This window comes from Ambystoma mexicanum, chromosome 3q (assembly GCF_040938575.1).
Source record: "Ambystoma mexicanum isolate Mex_15411 chromosome 3q, UKY_AmexF1_1, whole genome shotgun sequence".
NCBI lineage: Eukaryota > Metazoa > Chordata > Amphibia > Caudata > Ambystomatidae > Ambystoma > Ambystoma mexicanum.
Genome location: NC_090926.1, coordinates 1,115,275,320 through 1,115,292,683, shown reverse-complemented (window position 1 = coordinate 1,115,292,683; position 17,364 = coordinate 1,115,275,320). Strand labels below are relative to the sequence as shown.

The 17,364-nt window shown below is 46.8% G+C and overlaps 1 protein-coding gene across 5 annotated transcripts in view; it reads right to left on the bottom strand.

The window, feature by feature from the left end:
- Window positions 1-17,364, bottom strand: part of LOC138447655 (neurogenic locus notch homolog protein 3-like) — a 798,580-nt gene that overhangs the window by 614,205 nt on the left and 167,011 nt on the right. For all 5 annotated transcript variants that reach the window (XM_069603880.1, XM_069603877.1, XM_069603879.1 and 2 more), the window contains exons 3-4: window positions 14,925-15,067; window positions 6,410-6,745 (exon numbers count right to left, since the gene is read on the bottom strand). In XM_069603880.1, coding sequence (XP_069459981.1) covers window positions 6,410-6,745; window positions 14,925-15,067 — 479 coding nt within the window. The remainder of the gene's footprint in view (window positions 1-6,409; window positions 6,746-14,924; window positions 15,068-17,364) is intronic.

Genomic DNA, 17,364 nt, shown 5'->3' with positions numbered 1-17,364 from the left:
ACTTGGATATACTTATTCAAGGAATGGTAAATATATACACGCTGTGGTACCACACAATACATACATGCTGTAATAACTGCACTAATTGCAGACAGACTTAAAAAATGGTAGGTGAACTTAAGTGAGGTGTATCAGCATATACTAGGGAAGAAAGGCAGGTTAGTTGTGAACAGTGGCAGAATGCTTTCTTTAAACTAGATACACAATTCTGTGTGAGGCTCCCCCACCTCGGCAACCTGTAATGAAAATGGTAGGGAGAAACTTCTGTTGTCTTTTACAGCCCATTCCAATAATGTTCAAAAACCTTCTGCTTTCTTTTAAAAGGTTCTACCACCCAAAGCACCTGAGGGGCCACATGAGATCACGATCCAAGACCAATCTGGGACCCCTGGATGACTCCCAAGGCTTGAAGATGCTCTTAGTCACAATACCTTTTGGTGCTTTGGCAGGTGATGGGGCAGAGTTTCTCGGTATCACTCAACGATTCCCTCTGAGGAAGGACCCCCTTTGGAAGGAGCCACTGGGATGCGGAATCCAAGAAGAAAAACCAAACCAAAGTCTTTCTAAAGTGCAGCAGTTTGACCCTTGGCGGTGCTCTCCTTTGGTCGACGACTTCTCCGACTGTAGAGTCCTGTGAAGATTAACCTTGCTGTGGTCTCCTTAAAGGCTTGGCAGATGAGTGTAAGAACCCTTGGACCCTTTGATGATTTCTGGCAGTGATGGGTGCATAGGTCATATTTGGAATATCACGGTTTTCAGACTTTAGGTTCTTCAGTGCTGCAGCCGCAACACAGACCTCTGGACAGATTCTGGGGACCTGGACTCTACCACTGGAGCAGACCTCAGACTCTCACCAACTCTGGACCCTCTGGATGTCTTCGTTAGCTTCTGGTGGTGAGAAGCCCACAGACTGACCTTCCTCAGCGACTCTGGACTCTCTCCGGTGGGAATAAGTGGTCAGTGATGGTGAGATGTCCCTTGAAATTTTCACAGGCAGTTAGGAACTTTCGCAGCTTTGCGTGTTCAGCAGCACTGCACCATGGTATCCCCTCTTCTGGGCAGTAGACCGCAACGACTTCCAGTGGCCACAAAATGCACTCTGGACCCGGGGCAACACCAATGGACTCTCCGACTCGAGATGTCCAGGAACTCATCTTCAGGACGCACGAAGGCCCCTTCGGGTGGCAGGCACACAGGACTGGCTTCCAGGGCACTTTGGATTAAGATCAGCAGTTTGCAATATAATCCCTCGTAGCTCAGGGAAGAGGTCTCCAGGCCCTCTCTGGATCAGTCCTTGGGAGACACGATAGCTTCAGATTACAGTGAAGAAATGCAGAAGCAGACCTCTCCTCCAGCTAGGCTACATGGACCATCTTCTTGCTTCAGCTTCGACTTCTGAAAAAATTGGTTAGTGAGAGGTCCCCAGATATACACATCTGTCTCATTCTCTCTGGCTGAGCCACGCTCAGGTCAGCCAATCACACAGAAGGGCATTCATGCAGGCAGCCAATCAGGCTCACAGACCATTCACTTCACCCAGACACCCATAACAAAGGAATGTTGATTGGGGCAAGTATCCTGCCTTTTAGCACACTACACTGCATTCATGTCAGTTTCAGTCAGGGCTGTCTCAGTCATTGTGTCACACACAGAGAGAAGTGGTAGAGCAAGGACAGGGGGCCCGGTCCCTCCATAGGGCATTTCCAGAATCACAACCACAATAAAATATTTCCATTTAAAAAGAACCAATCACCTTTATATATCTGGGGTTTCTTTTTCATCAGTGTATCACATAATTCACACCAACAGATGCACGCGCAGTTCCAAGTTTCTAAAGCACCTTAGTCTTGTTCAACTAAACAGCCAAGTACTTCTATTCCAATGTGATTAGTATTCGCATGCATGTTCACGTTAAATGGCAATGTGAAAGGGAGCTTCCCAACGTGTCTAGCTTTCTATTGCGCTCCTTAATATTGAAGTTTATTCCAATTCGAGCAGTACATCTGCGCAGTGTCACATTAAAGTTTCTTGACCTTCAAATAGTTTCATGTATGTGAGTAACATTCCATGCTGCTGACCGGACTACACATGCAACACCATCATATCTGTGTTCTTTAATTGAGAGAGCCTGCAGCTCGCCAATCCTTCTAGCTGAAATAATGGTGAGCACGAATGCCACCTTCCTGGTGAGCAATTTCAAGTCCACTGCCTCCATGGGCTCGAATAGATTATCGCAGACCGTGTCGAGTACCATATTGAGGTCCCATCTCACCTGGGGAGGCTTGACAAGAGGAAAGATGAAGACCAGTGAAATGACTTTCATCACTGTGAGAGAACGAAGAAGAATCCATGTTGGGTGTGCCCAAATAGCAGACTAGTACGTTCGGCAAGTGTGTTTATGAATGTCTGTGGGTGCAAGTCGGAGATAAAGGAAAGGACGCAATCAACTGAAGCTTGACGCAGATCAATCGGTTTGTATAAACACCACAGTGACAGAAGCGGAGCCATTTGCTTTTGTACTGTGCCCGTGTAGAGTGTTTGTGCACTACCTGGATGTTGCACATATGATAGGATAGGTTGAACTGTGCTAGAGACCCAATTTCGGGAACCAGGCCACTAAGTGGAGATTGTGGGAATGGATGCCATACCTGTTGGTCGTACTGGTGCAGGCAATTGGGAATCTCCGGCAATTGGATCAGTTGAACGACTGACAGAAACTTCAGCTCCTAAAAGCAGATCTGGCTGGCTACCAGGGTGTGATCAAGACTACCGTGCAGTTATGCACCTCCCGCAGCTTCAACAAAGCACAATTGAGCGGAGAAAAGGCGAACACTGCCATTTCGTCATAGGAAATCCGTAGGGGTTCTCCCAGGAAATAAGGCGGTAGCTGCCAGGGCAGGTAGGGTCAAAGGATGGCTTTTTCAGGAGAGGTTGCACAAGGGAGTGCAAAGGGCAAGGGGATGGGAAAGATCCAGTGATAAAAAGGAGCTTCTGGAATTTGAGATCCTGCTCGAGGCACAGTAGTGTGGGGGGAGGCTGTTCCAAAGGAGGTAGCCCGCATAGGAGAGAGAACAACCCCCTGCCCTCTGTTTAGCAAAACGTTTTACGCACAAAGTTAGTGCCAGAGGAACATAGTGGTCTAGAGGAAGAGTATTTAATGAGATAAAGTTGAAGATAGCGTGGTCCCCACGCCAATAAAGCCTTGTGGATGATGCAGAGGGATTTTAATTTAATCCATGCAGCAACCGGGAGCCAATGAAGACTACAGTGCAGGAGAGATGTGGTCCCTGGGCTTATACCAAGGATACGTCTCACTACCCTATTCTGGATTAGCTGGAGGGGATCACAGAGTGGAAGATGGTAGATTCAGGAGGAGGCTGTTGCATAGTGAAGCCTAGAGAACCAGTGCTTGGGTCACTGAGCCTCTGAGGGGAAAGTGAGAAAAGGTAAGATTCCTTTGAGAAGGAAGAGCTGAAAGTGGGACTTCTTGGCAATGTCCCGAGTGTGTGTGAGGAAGGAGAGAAGAGTCAAAGATCGCTCCAAGGTTTCTGGCTTCAGTTAAAGGCGCAGTGGGAGAGCCCAAGAAGGAAGGCCAGAGAGGGGGAGAAGGAGAGAGCAAAGGTCCCAATGAGAAGGATCTCAGTTTTACAGGCGTTGGAGGCGCACCAGGATTGGATGACAGATAGGCAGTCAGGGATGATTGAGGGTGCAAGAGGGTCAGCAGGGTGTTTGAAAAAGCTGAGGCATCTGCTAACATTGGAAATTGGAGGAGAAAGAGGAGATGAGGCATGCAAGGAAAGCAAAGTAGATGTTAAAGAGCCAGTGGGAAGAGTATAAAGCCCTTAGGGACACTACAGGTGGAGAGGGAAGTAGGAGAGAAGGGGCCCAGGATGCCTTGGGAAGAGCAATTAGTGAGGAAAGATCAGCCGGTCCAGTGCCTGTTCCAAGATACCAAGTGTACCGTGGAGCCTTTGTAGGGAGGATGGAATGGTTGACTGTATCAAATGCAGAGAAGAGATCGAGAGATATTAAGAAAGCTGGGGAGTTGGAGTCCAGAGATGCGAGCAGTTCTTCACATGTGTTCAGAAGAGGTGTTTCCATGCATCTGGATGCTCAGAATTCATATTGATGGTCGTGGAGGCCACCAACAAGTTCAGCGAGTTAGTTGAGTGGGGCAGGGCCAGCTTCTCAAGCAGCTTCATACAGGAAGGGGGTGATGGAATTAGGGTGGTAGCTGGCAGGACAGTAGGGTCAGAGGATGGCTTTTTCAAGAGAGGGTGCACAAGGGGGAAGGGGAGAGGAAAAATCCAGTGATGAAAGTGATTGTAGAAATCAGCAAGAGCAGGGGCAAGAGAGAATGTTATCCTTGATGGTCCTGGATGAGCAGGGGGAGACCGGTTTAGAAGAGACTTTCATGGAGCGGACAACTCTGGTAACTTCTTCAGGTGCGACAGGGGGGGGGGGGGTGGCTGAAGGGAAGGGATAGTGGGGTGTCAGGGGGTGTGGAATGGGTTGTGAGGGAGTGAATAAAGGGTGGTCAGGATGTCCCGAGTTTTGGTGGCAAAGGTGAGGCCAGTGCATTGCAGAGGACCTGGGAAGGAGAGTGTGAGGAGCAGACAGCAGAAGGGTTGGCTAGTTCCCTGCAGAGCTTGAAAGCTTGAAAAGTTCAGCCACGTTATTGGATGCGCCAGAGACCCGTCTTGTATGTCGGCTGTTTTTGCATGGTTGGCGAGTCTGTATTGTCTTTGGAGCAAGCGGCAGGCCAGTTTGTTATATGATGAGCCTGAGGTTAGCCACTTCCGTTCTGCTGCCCTGCACTTTCGTTTCAGGGCTGCAATTTCCGAGACGGAATGTGCCCTACAAGGCTGCTATCGGGAGCCGGCGCCTGTTGTGCATGATCTCACACTGGGAAAAGCATGACGCAGGCCCATTCCTGGATAACCATGAATATAGGCCATATAAAACTGACTTAAGATTCCCCCAATTCCATGGCACCAGGTGCCCTTTGACCACCAACCCCAAATTAAAAAGTCCTAAAATGTTCAAAGAGGACAGACAGGGCATCCCGTTGAAGCGGCAATCGTGTGATTTGTATTTCAAGGTGCTGGGAGTGAAAAATTATAGTTCAAAACAAGGGTGGAGACCTTGGAGCCGGATGGCGTAGAGGGGAGCAAGTGAAATTTGTGTGTGAAGGTTAGAGTGCCCCAGAACCTCCTTTGTGTCTACTTAAGGCTTGCCAAGAGCATAGCATGAGTGAAAAATTTGTATAGTAGGAGTATAATTTATTTGTCTTCTGACCTTTGACGTGAGACGATGAGCCCCGCAGCACCCACGTGTTGGAAGAGGGACAGACTTTCCATTTTTTGTTCCCTGCAGTCACCTTTAACACCACCAACTCTTTGCTCTGGCACTTCCGTCAGTCCATGGCACTGCCAGATTACCCTCTGTTTACAGTGAGGAACATTCAAAAAGATTACCTGGTCAAGAAGACTCCACCAAAGGGACCACTAACAGATGGAGTCCATTACGCAACCTTGGCCAACTAAATCTAGTACCAAATAATCAATGTCCTGGAAAAAACCTTCCACTGAAAATTACTCCGCATCATGATCAGGTTTTATTCTTTTTCCTAATCAGCATTCGTTTGATCCAAAACAGGTATTACACATGCACCCCTGGTACCAATATATGACGACCCCACTCCCTTACATTTCTAAAAGCTTATCTGTTAATCGCCATTCTCGCTTCCTCCCATCCCCTTTAGTGTTTTTCATTTCCTGTCCCCAAGAGATCATGTTATGGTTTCCTGTGGTAGGGACACAATACAGCACTATCTGGACAAGCCTGGGCCTGGTTAGTCTACTACAGTTGGCATGGGCTCAGTATAAAAATGCTTATTGACACAACATACTGACGGTGAGCCAGGCTTTCTTTACCTGAGAAAACACCGTCAGATTTAGACCCCTAGTCCAACCATGCTTTGCCATGGTCCAGCATCTTTTTTAGTCGGAGCAATTTTGGGCTAACATTGAATACAGCTTCAATATTTAAAGCATGGAATCTTCATGGACGAATGCCTTCACCACATACATGTACTTCGATTTTGCCATAACTATACCTAGCAAGCATAAGAACTCATTGATTCCCCAGGTGTGGGCACAAATCTGCTTAAGAGACGTCCATGGCTCTTACTAGCTTAACGGTGAGAACACTACTTTGACGAATCTGTAAATCCCTTCATAGACTCCCTACTTAAACACACACAAAGGATAGAGCAATCTGGTACCCATTGTCCCATTAAAAACCAAATGACCACTGATGCCAAGGAATAATATGCTGCATTTCAAAATTAAATATCCTTTTATGTGTCAAGATAGTAAATTCACTCATAAGACAAGGGATATCCTACCTGGCAGACATGCACATTCGTAAGTGCGGTCTCCAGTCTGTCGGCAGGTCCCTCCATTCATGCATTGTGATGGTGAACATGGAACATAAAGGTTTTCGCAAAGCTGCCCAGTGTACCCAGTTTCACACTGGCACTTAAAAGATCCAGGTGTATTAATGCAGGTTCCACCATTGTGGCAGATGTTGCGTGGACGGCACTCATCTACATCATTTCGACAATTACGGCCCTGGTAACCAGACGAACATGTGCAATTGTAGCGACCATTCCAGTTTGTACAGTGAGCACCATTGGCACAAGGATTCGTAGCACATGCATCTACCAGGGAGCAGTCTTGTCCTGCAGAGGGAAAAGCAGAAAGAATAATTAGTCTACTATAACAGTTTATCAAAGCAAGAGTCCCCGTTTGCATTGCTGTACATTAGTGCAAAAGGAGCACTACAATAACCTTGACTGCTTGGCAATAGGGACCCAACCTTTGGTATAAGTCTGAACTACACAGATGGTTAGTGCGGCTCATCTGAAGAGGGGTCAATGTGCAGTAATGTTGCGAGACAGAGTTTCACAGTAGCAGTTATTCAAATAAACACTTACACTCAAGGTTTCTTGATCACACAATTATTCATTTGTTTTCACAGTCAATTGTATAAGCCTTCTCCAGAAGGGAGCAATATATAGATAACACTTATAATACACTTCAAATCACTATTTCTCTAAATTAGAGGATACCCATTGGGGATGGCACACAGACACTTCCTACACCCTCGGGTGACTTAAATAGCTAGGAGACTGGACATTGCTTTATCACTGGTACATTCAGAGCAATACTGAGCTAGGTGTAAAAGATATAATAGAGGAATAAACCAAAGGTTAACAAATAATTCATAAACAGGTAAGTACTAAGAACCTTCCAAAGCAGAGTAAATTAACCCTTTCCTGTGGGAAGGGCCAATGTACAAAGTCGGAGGTAAAGAGGAGTCTCTCAGGGAGCCAGGACAGCCAATGTTAATTGCACAATGTCAAGGGGAGCTGAAGATCTTCTTTGCAGGTAGGTAAAAAATCTTGCACAATGTTTTTAGAAATGTTTGTAGAAAAGCAGAACCCTTTAAGGGCTACAAGCTGGGAGGCTTGTGAGGGGCAAAGCTTCAGCAACTCAGCAAGGTAACCAGGACAGGTCTCAACTGAGAGCAAGTAAGGCTACACAACAAGAGGCAAGTAATCAGACTTTACAGTACCTCTGGTTAGAAGAAATGGTTCCAGCTGGCTTCAATTCCTGTGCAGCTCTGCAGATCATGTTCCTGAGCCTCAGCCGTGGGGACAAGAGGGAGGATGTATCCTGCTCTGCAATGGGAAGGTCAGTGGCAGCAATGGGCAAACTTCGATTGAGCTGTTCCTCAGTGTTTCAGCGCCTCGCGTCTGACAGCAAATAGCAGCACTGCAGTTCTCGGATACCATCTCAGACTTTCCTTGTATCTGGGGTCCAGCACTCTGTTGAGGTAGCTCAGGCTTGGTCAGTCCTGCATAGGGGAAGTTCAGAGGATCTTCCTAGCGCTCGGGTCTGACTTAAAAGCAACGCACACAATCTGGTGTTCCTCTCTCTGGCACTTCGGTTCCAGCAGCAGAAGTACAGCCAGCTCCAAGAGATGTCCAGATGGGCTAGATATGGTAAGATATGAGATATGGAATTTATAACGCGACTATACACAAGTGTTTCAAGGCGCGAGTTGGAGTTACTTTGGAGTTGATTGGTCCCACCAACTCAAAGGGAGAGGTCGTCCTTGCAGGGCTTCTCTAGTCGAGATGAACTCTGAGCTTCAGCACTGCAGCAGGGCTTCTCCAGGCAAACCAACGGTCCAGCAGTTGCAGCAGGGGTTTCTTCCAAGTTCTTCTTCGGATTCCTTCATCCAGTGGTCGACTCTGCCTTCCAAGCTAAAAAGCCTTGCCTTTAATGCAGGTTTCTCCCATTCATTCCAGCCTAGCTGTCAGTCACACAGCAGGGTGGCTGTCCTTGCCGGACAGCCAGTCGGCCAATCACCTTTGGGTGCATTCCTGTAACCAATGGGATTAAGCACAGGGAGTTTTGGGAACCTCCCTCACTTCCTGCCCCTGCCAGACATACTGGAGACAGAGGCGGGCTTTGCTCATGAATCCCAACAAAGACAAAAACAAACAAAGGGACCAAACCTGGTTTGGCTCGAAATCTCAAGAAGGACCTTCCCGACAAGAAATGGCAAAAAAGGAAGACCAGTGCCATTTTGATGAAATGGGCACCCATGGGTGCCCTACTGTGGCTGTGAACGCAGCCCGCGGTAAGAACACACAATGGTAGTAAAAAGTAAACCACTGGCACCAGCCATTAATTGTAGAAAGGTAACAAAAATGTTACATGAGAAACTAGACAAACGGGATACTAAGTAACCCCTTCAGCACCCTATGGTAAGATGGTGTGTGCTGGGTTTAGAAAGTTACAAAATGTAAGTAAAGTCAATTGCACTTCACTGCTCTTGGAAACAGTTTCAACAAGAGAAGGTAGTTCAACCTTTGGGTGATCTAAGAGACTTCCTTGTGCCACTGCACTGAAGGTGGTGTGCGACAATGGAAAGATGATGCGCCTTTGTTGTTTGTCAGACTCCAAAGTCAAAAGAAACAGAATAAATCACATTAAAATGACATGAGAGAAGTCCTAAAGTCCAGCGAAAAAGCTGGGGGTCTCCAAGGTAGAAGGGAATTAACACATTTCTGAGAATTCTCCCTAAAAGCCCCCAAACGCGGAACCTCGGAAGAAGATACGGTTTTGGCAAGCCCGCTGTGTGGGCCCTCGGAGGAGTCTCTGGTGCGCCTATTAGGACCCTTGCGGGGCACCTCAGGGATATCCCTGGTAGTACAGCTACACAAGCCTCTCCCGGTCCCGGAAGACCCCAGAAAGGCGTCCCCTGACTGGGGTGCCATAAAAAGGAAAGAACCCAGACATTTCTTTCTAGTTGATGAAGAGCTTCAAATGAGGTGGAGCAACGCATTGAAACACCTCTTCCCACCTGATAAGATGACGCTGGAGTGCCTGAATCGAAAGGCAGTCGCAATAAAAGCACAAGTCCCAACGGCATTCCGAGCCTAGACACTATAGGCAAAGAGAAAGGGGATCCGCCCTCGCGAAACGACATTCACAGGATTAACAGGACACAAATCTCAGATGCTCCAGCATGGACAGAGGACAAGATGACTCTGGAACCAGAGCAGGAAGGAAGGATAAGGGGAATAAATTCCCAGTGATGCTAGTGCGTCTGACCACACAGATAAAAGGACTGAAGGGTGAGGTGGGTTTACGGCCACGTGCGGTGGCTCCACATACATTTTTTTTAAAAAAGGACAAAAATCAAGTTTGATGCTTTTTTTTTACAAAAGTGCCCCAGTTGTGCCCTGAAGGACGGAATGGCTCACAACTATGGAGGAAAGGGGACGGGACATAAGAGTAAATGATTTTGTTGCTGGCCTCTGGCCAAAAGCAAAATCTCCATTACGTCATCCGGGAAGTCCCAATCCCTGTATCTCAGCATTTCAGAAACCATGCGTGAAGGCTGAGTGTTTTGACCTCTGGATGGAGAACCCCGACCTTGTGCGAGAAGATCCTCTTTGTGGAAGACGTATTGGAGAGCAGATGACATGTCCAGGTACCACGTCCTACTGCCCAATCCGTGGCAATGAGGATAACTGTTTCCCAAACTTTCTGGTAATGTGAGGAATGACTGACTGGAGGGAACACGTACAGGAGTGGAAACTCCCAGTCCACCACAAACGCATCCCCTAGAGCTCTAGGAAGAAATTCCCTTGAACAAAACGGTTCACACTTCCAGTTGACACTGGTCGCAAACAGATCCACTTGAGGGGTTCCCCAAAGGGTGCGCATCTCTTGAACTTTCTGAGCTAGTTCCCACTCGTGGGAGACTGCTCTGCCTGCTCAGAGCATCCGCCGCCGTGTTCTGCTCTCCGGCTAGGTGAACTGATAAGAGTCCTTCTTGTATCATCCAGAAACTGAGATGCATTGCCTTTGCAATGTGGTAGTGACCCTACACCACCTCTGCCGAGCCTAGTACGTGGTCACTGTTGTCTGTCATTATCAGGCCATTCTTTCCCTGTACAGATGGCAGGAAGGCCTACAGCGTCATTTGGATTGCACTATGCTCCAAAAGGTTGATTTGTAGTTTGGACTCCGATGGAGACCAACAACTGCTGATTGTCAGATCATTGGTGTGGCATCCCCACCCAGTGAGTGAGACATCCGTCACTACGGTTCTGTCCGGCCATGGCTGCCAAAAAGATTGTCCCTTGAGAATGTTGTCTTTCTGTGGCCCACCACAGAAGAGCTGAGCAGCTCTGTTCGGCACTTGAAGGTGCTCGACATTCTGCCTGAGAATTAGGGCCACAGTCCCGAGAGCCCATTGGAGAGATCTCATTCTCAGGCGAGCCTCTGGCACCAGGAAAATGCAGGATGCCATAAGAACGAGCAACCTCAGAAAAATCAAATGACAGAAGATGCTGGGCACTCTGGAATGTGGTAACCATCTGCAGAATGTTTTGAGCCATCACCTCGGGTGGCGAGGCTTTCCCCAAGGAAGTATCCAGGACAGCCCCAATAAATTGGAGTCTGTGGGATGGTATCAAGAGAGACTTCTTGAAATTGAGGGCTAAGCTCAGTTTGTGAAGAGTGGCAGGTTACGCTGAGATGTTCCCGTGCCTGCTCAGGTGAACACGCCCTGATCAGCCAATTGTCTAGGTAGGGGTAGACTCGAGTCCCCCCTCTCCTGAAACTCACTGCCACCCCCGCATCAACTTGGTGAAAACCCTCGGGGCTGAGGTCCGCCCTAATGGCTGAACCCGAAACTGAGAACCGCCAACAGTGAAAGTACTCTCTGCTTGAGATGGCTTTGCACATGAAAATGGGCATCTTGACGGTCCAATGATGCCAACCAGTCTTGGAGTTGGAGAGCCTGAAGTATATGAGAAAGGGTAACCCTCTTGAACTTGTCCTTCCTGAGGAACCTGTTCAAGTTTCTCAAGTCCATGATGGATCTCAATTCCCCGTCCTTTTAGGGTATCAGAAAGTATGGGGAATACCAACCCTTGGTCCTTTCCGCTACAGGTACATGTTCTATTGCACCTCTCTAGCAGGGTCAAAAGTTCCTGCACAAGGAGCGGATCTGGAATTTTGATAGAGTTGTTCCCCGGTGGATGATTGAGGTCTTTCTTTGAAAAGTAAGGAAGTAACCTTGGGCCACAGTTTACAGTGCCCAAGCTTCTGAAGTAATGCCCTGCCATTTGTTCAGATGCTGAGTAAGTCTGCCTCCCACTGGGGTCTAGTGAGTCAAGGCCCCGGAGTGGTTTAGAGGCAGCTGAAACAGCAGCTGAAGGCAAGGCTTCTGCTGCTTGGGCTGACTTAGCACCTGTCCCTCATCCACCACAAAGGCATCTTCTCTGACCCGCTTGTCCTCTTCCAAATGAGTAGAATCGAAAGGACTTACCCATCCAGGAAGGGGAGCCCAAATAGGGTGGTTGAGGAGGTTGTCGAATAGCAGCACTGAAGGATTTAGCCGCTGCCTTTGAGGTCTGCAACTCTTCTAAACCTCTCATCCGCCTTGCTGCCAAACAGCCTCGAGCCGTCAAAGGGCCTATTGAGTAGTCTAGATTGCACATTTGGTGCAAACGCGAACTTCTGCAACCACACAATCTGCGTAACAGTATGCTGGCCGCCAGGATCTGCTGATTCTGTCTGCAGTATCCAAACATGACTGGGGACATTCACCCATTCCCTCCTTGATGATGGTGAGGAAGCAGTCTCTTTCCTCTCCTTCTGGGATGTGGTCAGCTGCCATAGCAACACAGTTCCACAGGGTAAACGTAAATCTAGATCATGTGCAAGTCTCATTTGCAGACTTCAATGCCATACTACCCGCAGTGAAAACTTTTCTGGCCCTGGCATCCACTCTTATATTCCCCCTCAGGAGGGAGGGAGGGAGGGATGGATGGATGGATGGGTAGATGTAGCAGCTTGAACCAGCCAAGCTTTCTGGTGTGGGATGCTTAGTGAGAGACTATGAGTCACTGCTGGATGGCCTGTACTTCCTTGCAAAGTTTTTATTTGCTGCAGTTTCTGGTGTCTCTCAATTTGTGGGGACCCTTTTCTGTAATGTCATATGAGAGGGCAAAATTGGGGCAGAGGACCCCGATTCAAGATGTCCATCATGGCATCGTGCTCAAGATGGAGTAGGCCTACTGCATCCTAAAAATTCAATAACTTAAGTTATCTTTAGGATGAGTCAGCATGCTCAGTTGGGTCTAGTTTGGCAAACTAATTCTAACAAGGTATCCAACCCACTGGCTGACTGAAGGTCATTCTATACATCTCTTAGCCTGGACTTATCAGATAATAGTCCCTCTGGCATATAAGGTGTGCCAAACTGTAGTCGAAAAGGTGGTGTATTGTCATCAGAAGGCGGTTCCTCCTCATATGGGTGACAGACTTAATAGTCCTTTTTAGGCAAAGGTTTGTAAACCTTTTCTTGTACCACTACTGGCTTCGACAATGTCAAAGTAGTCACCCACGATAGCTTCAACATCAGTTCAGATTTAGTCAGCGTAGACTTTGGTTTCGGCGTCTCCGATGGAGTTGAAGTTGTTGACTTCTTGTGCTTTTTCGATGGAACCCTAGATGGGCTAGGTTCCCGACTAAGCACTCAACAATTTTTCATTGGATCGAGAACTTCTCGATGCAGAACCGGCTTCAATCTCTGCTTTGAAGATTTTGTATTAGAAGTCCCTTTGTCATCCTTATGCGGAGCAACTGGGGCATGGATTTTCTGCTGGTCATTCGAGGGGGTCGAGGCCGTATTATCAACTATTTGAAGCATTTCACTACAAATGCGTCCCATTTAGCAGGGAAATCTGATTTCGTATGATACCAGATTACCTCGGTCAAGGAATCACTGGAGGTAGAAGGTGACCTATGATGCCTCTTCTTGGCCTTATTCGAAGATGAAGCATGGCACGATCGACTTCGAGTCAGTTTGGACTTTTTGCATTGAGAAGAATCCCTCAACTGTCTTTTACCTCTTCGAAGATTGAGTTCAAAAGTAATCTCCCCACCACCAATTTACCCTTACAAACCCTGAGAGCCTTCTCGGTCATGGCCTGACAGGAGCCACAGTCGGGAGGTACTGTGGCCGGAGCCCAGACACCAGACACCCGTGGTGAGGGTGAGTGATTGACCTCTTCGACCCACAGTCTTGGCACTTCCTAAAGCCAGACTTGGGTGTCGATTGTGTCGATAAAGAAGTCATTTTTCAAACGAAAATCACCATGTTCACTGAAGCGCGCTGTAATTCTCTCAAAGCGTTAGCTTGGAAAAACTGAAGCAAAACAGGCGCTGCGTGCGCTACTTATACTGATGACGCTGGCAGTCTGAGGCCCTTGAGGGACATCGACTCGACACTGCACTCAGGGCCCTGTCCAAAAAAAAAATCCAAAGCAGCTGGAGAGAGAATCATAAATACGAGGAGGAATACATGGGAGGACACAATCCATTTGAAATAAGGTTTTACACCAAGTATTATCCCCGACACTGATTTTATTAGTGGGAAGGAAGGGTCTTGCCGAAGGCCATTTAGTAGTTCATAATGAACATTGTATCTTGTGTGTATTCTTTTCTAGCACATACTGCTCCATTTATATTTTATGTGCAATCTATTATTAATAAACACTGCATATGTTTTTATTAGCACCCTTTTGGGTGTGCCCAGCCAATCAGGTGCTAGAGATTTCTGTCTCTATACAGAGATACAAACCTTGTTCTCTCGTGCTATGCTCGTTAGTGCACACTGTGGCACCTTTCCTTTTCACCCCTCCAACTACATCATAGGCCTATTGCTGCCTCTGCATGCGCCTTCACCTCCGTGCCAGATCCCGTCCTGCTGCCACATCCTATTCCTCATCCCCCCTCTACTGCCGCCCCACCCTATTCCTTCACCCCCCCAATCACCCCGAGAATAGATGCTCCCCAAACCGCTCACGAGTCAAACGTCCAAAACACCTACATCATGCTGTTCCTCAATACTCCGCACGCGCCTGAAATAATCTCAATTCTTTTCCACCAACTTTGCAAGTACAGCATAGATGACTATTTGATCAAATTGGCAATCGTAATCATTTCACACCGATATATTTTAGAACCAACAATGTGATTAAAGTTAGCCTATGCTTTTCTAGATTTTCTATTTGTTTCTAAGCCTGTGATAAAAAGGCATAAACCTGTGCATTCTGGGATACAAAACCTAGAGAGCAAAGCCAAGTGGTTCCAATCCATGTGACAGCCACGAGTCCTTGCCTAGGCTCAGGTCGGGTTGGGTTGGCAAATCTGTAAGACATTGTGTGTCCGACAGCATTTTGCCATCAGCTGCACAGGAGAAACTGCAGCTCGGAAGTTTCAGGAGGAAAGCGCACATCAATTAAACTAAAAGACAAGACTTACCACGGAATCCTTTCGGACAGTCGCACATAAACTGCACCGTTCGGTCTACAATGGAGTTGGTGCACACCCCTCCGTTGTGGCATGGTCCTTGGTGGCAGGGGTCTTGGAATTGGCATCTATCTCCAATCAGCCCTGGGCGGCACCTGTCAAGAAACACCAAAGTTAATGAGCAGGTGCTTCTTCGTTCGTAGACGGCTGAACCGACAACACCACAAGCTTAGGCTTTAAAAAAATAAAATGTAAATGCCACCAAGGACCAGTAATAGAGGCAACACTTTGGGTAGCACGATTAAAGAATCAAGTACACATTTAACAGGACATTTACAAACTACATACAGATGTGAAAATGCCATGAAAAAGGATTTAAGGGTGACTTGCCCATTAAAGACCTAACCAATGAGGTATAGTTGAAAAAAGGATTACAAACCAAATATCAGTAAAATGATTAACGTTAGCTCAGTACCCCGTGAAATTCCCAAATGAAGCATTTTCATCAGCACCCCATATAGTATGTCAGAATACAGAGCTTGGGATTTGGCAAGAGAATAGAGAGGCAAGAAAGGTGCAGTAGACAGAAGCCAAAGGTACTTCGAGAACAAGAAACCAGCTGTAGGCAAGGAATCGAAAAGGGTGTTGGAAGCTACAGAAAAGGGAGGGGGTCTGGTAATGGGCCATTTAGTTTAAAATGGAGGGAAATACAGTTATTCAACTATTTAACAGTGTAAATGGTCATGTCAATCGTATAGCCCACACATAACTAATCTATTACAGACTTCAAAGTCTAGCTTGGACTTCAGGAATAGAGCCCAGGCATCCGAGTTACAACAGTACAGCATAATCAACAACCACGTCTATTGAAAATGATGAACATTTAAAAGAGTCTACAAGTGCCAAGACACCTACAGTAAAAAGCCTGAACTTGACGCTTTGTGGTACCGCACCCTCCTTACCTGAATTGCAAGCCGATACGGTCAGTTGCCAGGCCACCAGTAGACATTGCCAACCTTTATTAAGCATACACATTAATGAGAGCACTTGAACACGTGGACAAATGGCATAGCGCACACACACACACACCGTCATTGTGGACCAGGAAATGGTAGGCTTATGTGGATTGGCCAAGAGCAATCGCAGTGCCGTAAGCGATCATTCTTACATAACATTGCCGATCAATATATCGACGGCTAAACCCTGTAACTTGGTAAAAACAAATAGAAATGTTATCGTTAAAGGATGGTCAGTTGAGAGTATTAAGAGTTAATTTATAAGTACACCAAAAATACAAAAAAAGGTAGCAGGCGCCCCTCTCGAAAGAATATAGCGCCCCAAACCCTTAAGTAGAAGGGCACGTTACAAGAAGATTCAAGGTTACAGTTACACATAGAATGGTTGCAAACATATACAATAATACAGCAAGTGTCATAGAATAATACAAGAAAGGTACATTACCACAATCAGGCAGCTGTGGTATTGCAAAGTCGTGGATGTCCCGTCACTAGCCAGCGTTTAGTGTTTTTTCTGAAGCTCTGGTCAGTTTGCAAAGAATGGAGGGGAGGGCGTTCCAATGTTGGGCACCCAGGACAGGGAAACTACTGCCACCTGCTCTTTTTAGTTAGAATCTGGGAACTAGGATGCAGAAGGGGTTAGCAGTCCTTGTGGGACGTGTTGATAATTTGACAATTCTTTCTCTTAGGTACTGCAGGGCAGTTTTTAGACATTTATGGGTGATGGAAACGTTTTGAACAGAATCCGGTCCTTGATAGATAACCAGTTGTACTTTCTCCTAGGGATACTTAATGCTGTTCCAAGTGCGTTATTTTGTAGGATTTGGAGTTCTTAGTATGTGTTTTCTGGCTCCAAAGTAAAGGGTGTTATATATCAAATAATCAAGTTTTGAGAGAACTAAGGCTCTTGCTAAAGTAATACAACTCTCAGTAGATAAGAAGGGTTTGCATGCATGCATCAACTTGCATGTATATGATGTTGCAGAGGCTTTATCATTAACTTGTTTGCCCAAGTTCAGATCTGAATCTAGGTAGACACCAAGGTTTTTGCCTCCTTGGCAACTTTGATGGAAATACCATCAATATTGAAAGATGTGCATTTGTCACTCAGTTTGAGGTTAGCCAGGCTCCTATGATCAAGATCTCTGTCTTGTCATCATTCAGGCACAGGCCATGGGCTGCCATCCAAGCCTGAATGATTAGATGCTTTTTGTTCACTAGGGTCAGGTCTGTATCGTAGTCACCAGAGAGAGCCAAGAGTATCTGGGTGTCATTTGCATAATTAGTGTAGGTGACACCCAGATGTTCAAGATCGAAATCAAAAGCGGCTGATAGGTCTAGTAGGATTAATAGCGCACCTTGCCCATTATCTTTAATGGGCAATTTTGGATGTTAGTACACCATACTTTGTCCTTCGTACACAAGTACTCTGGGGG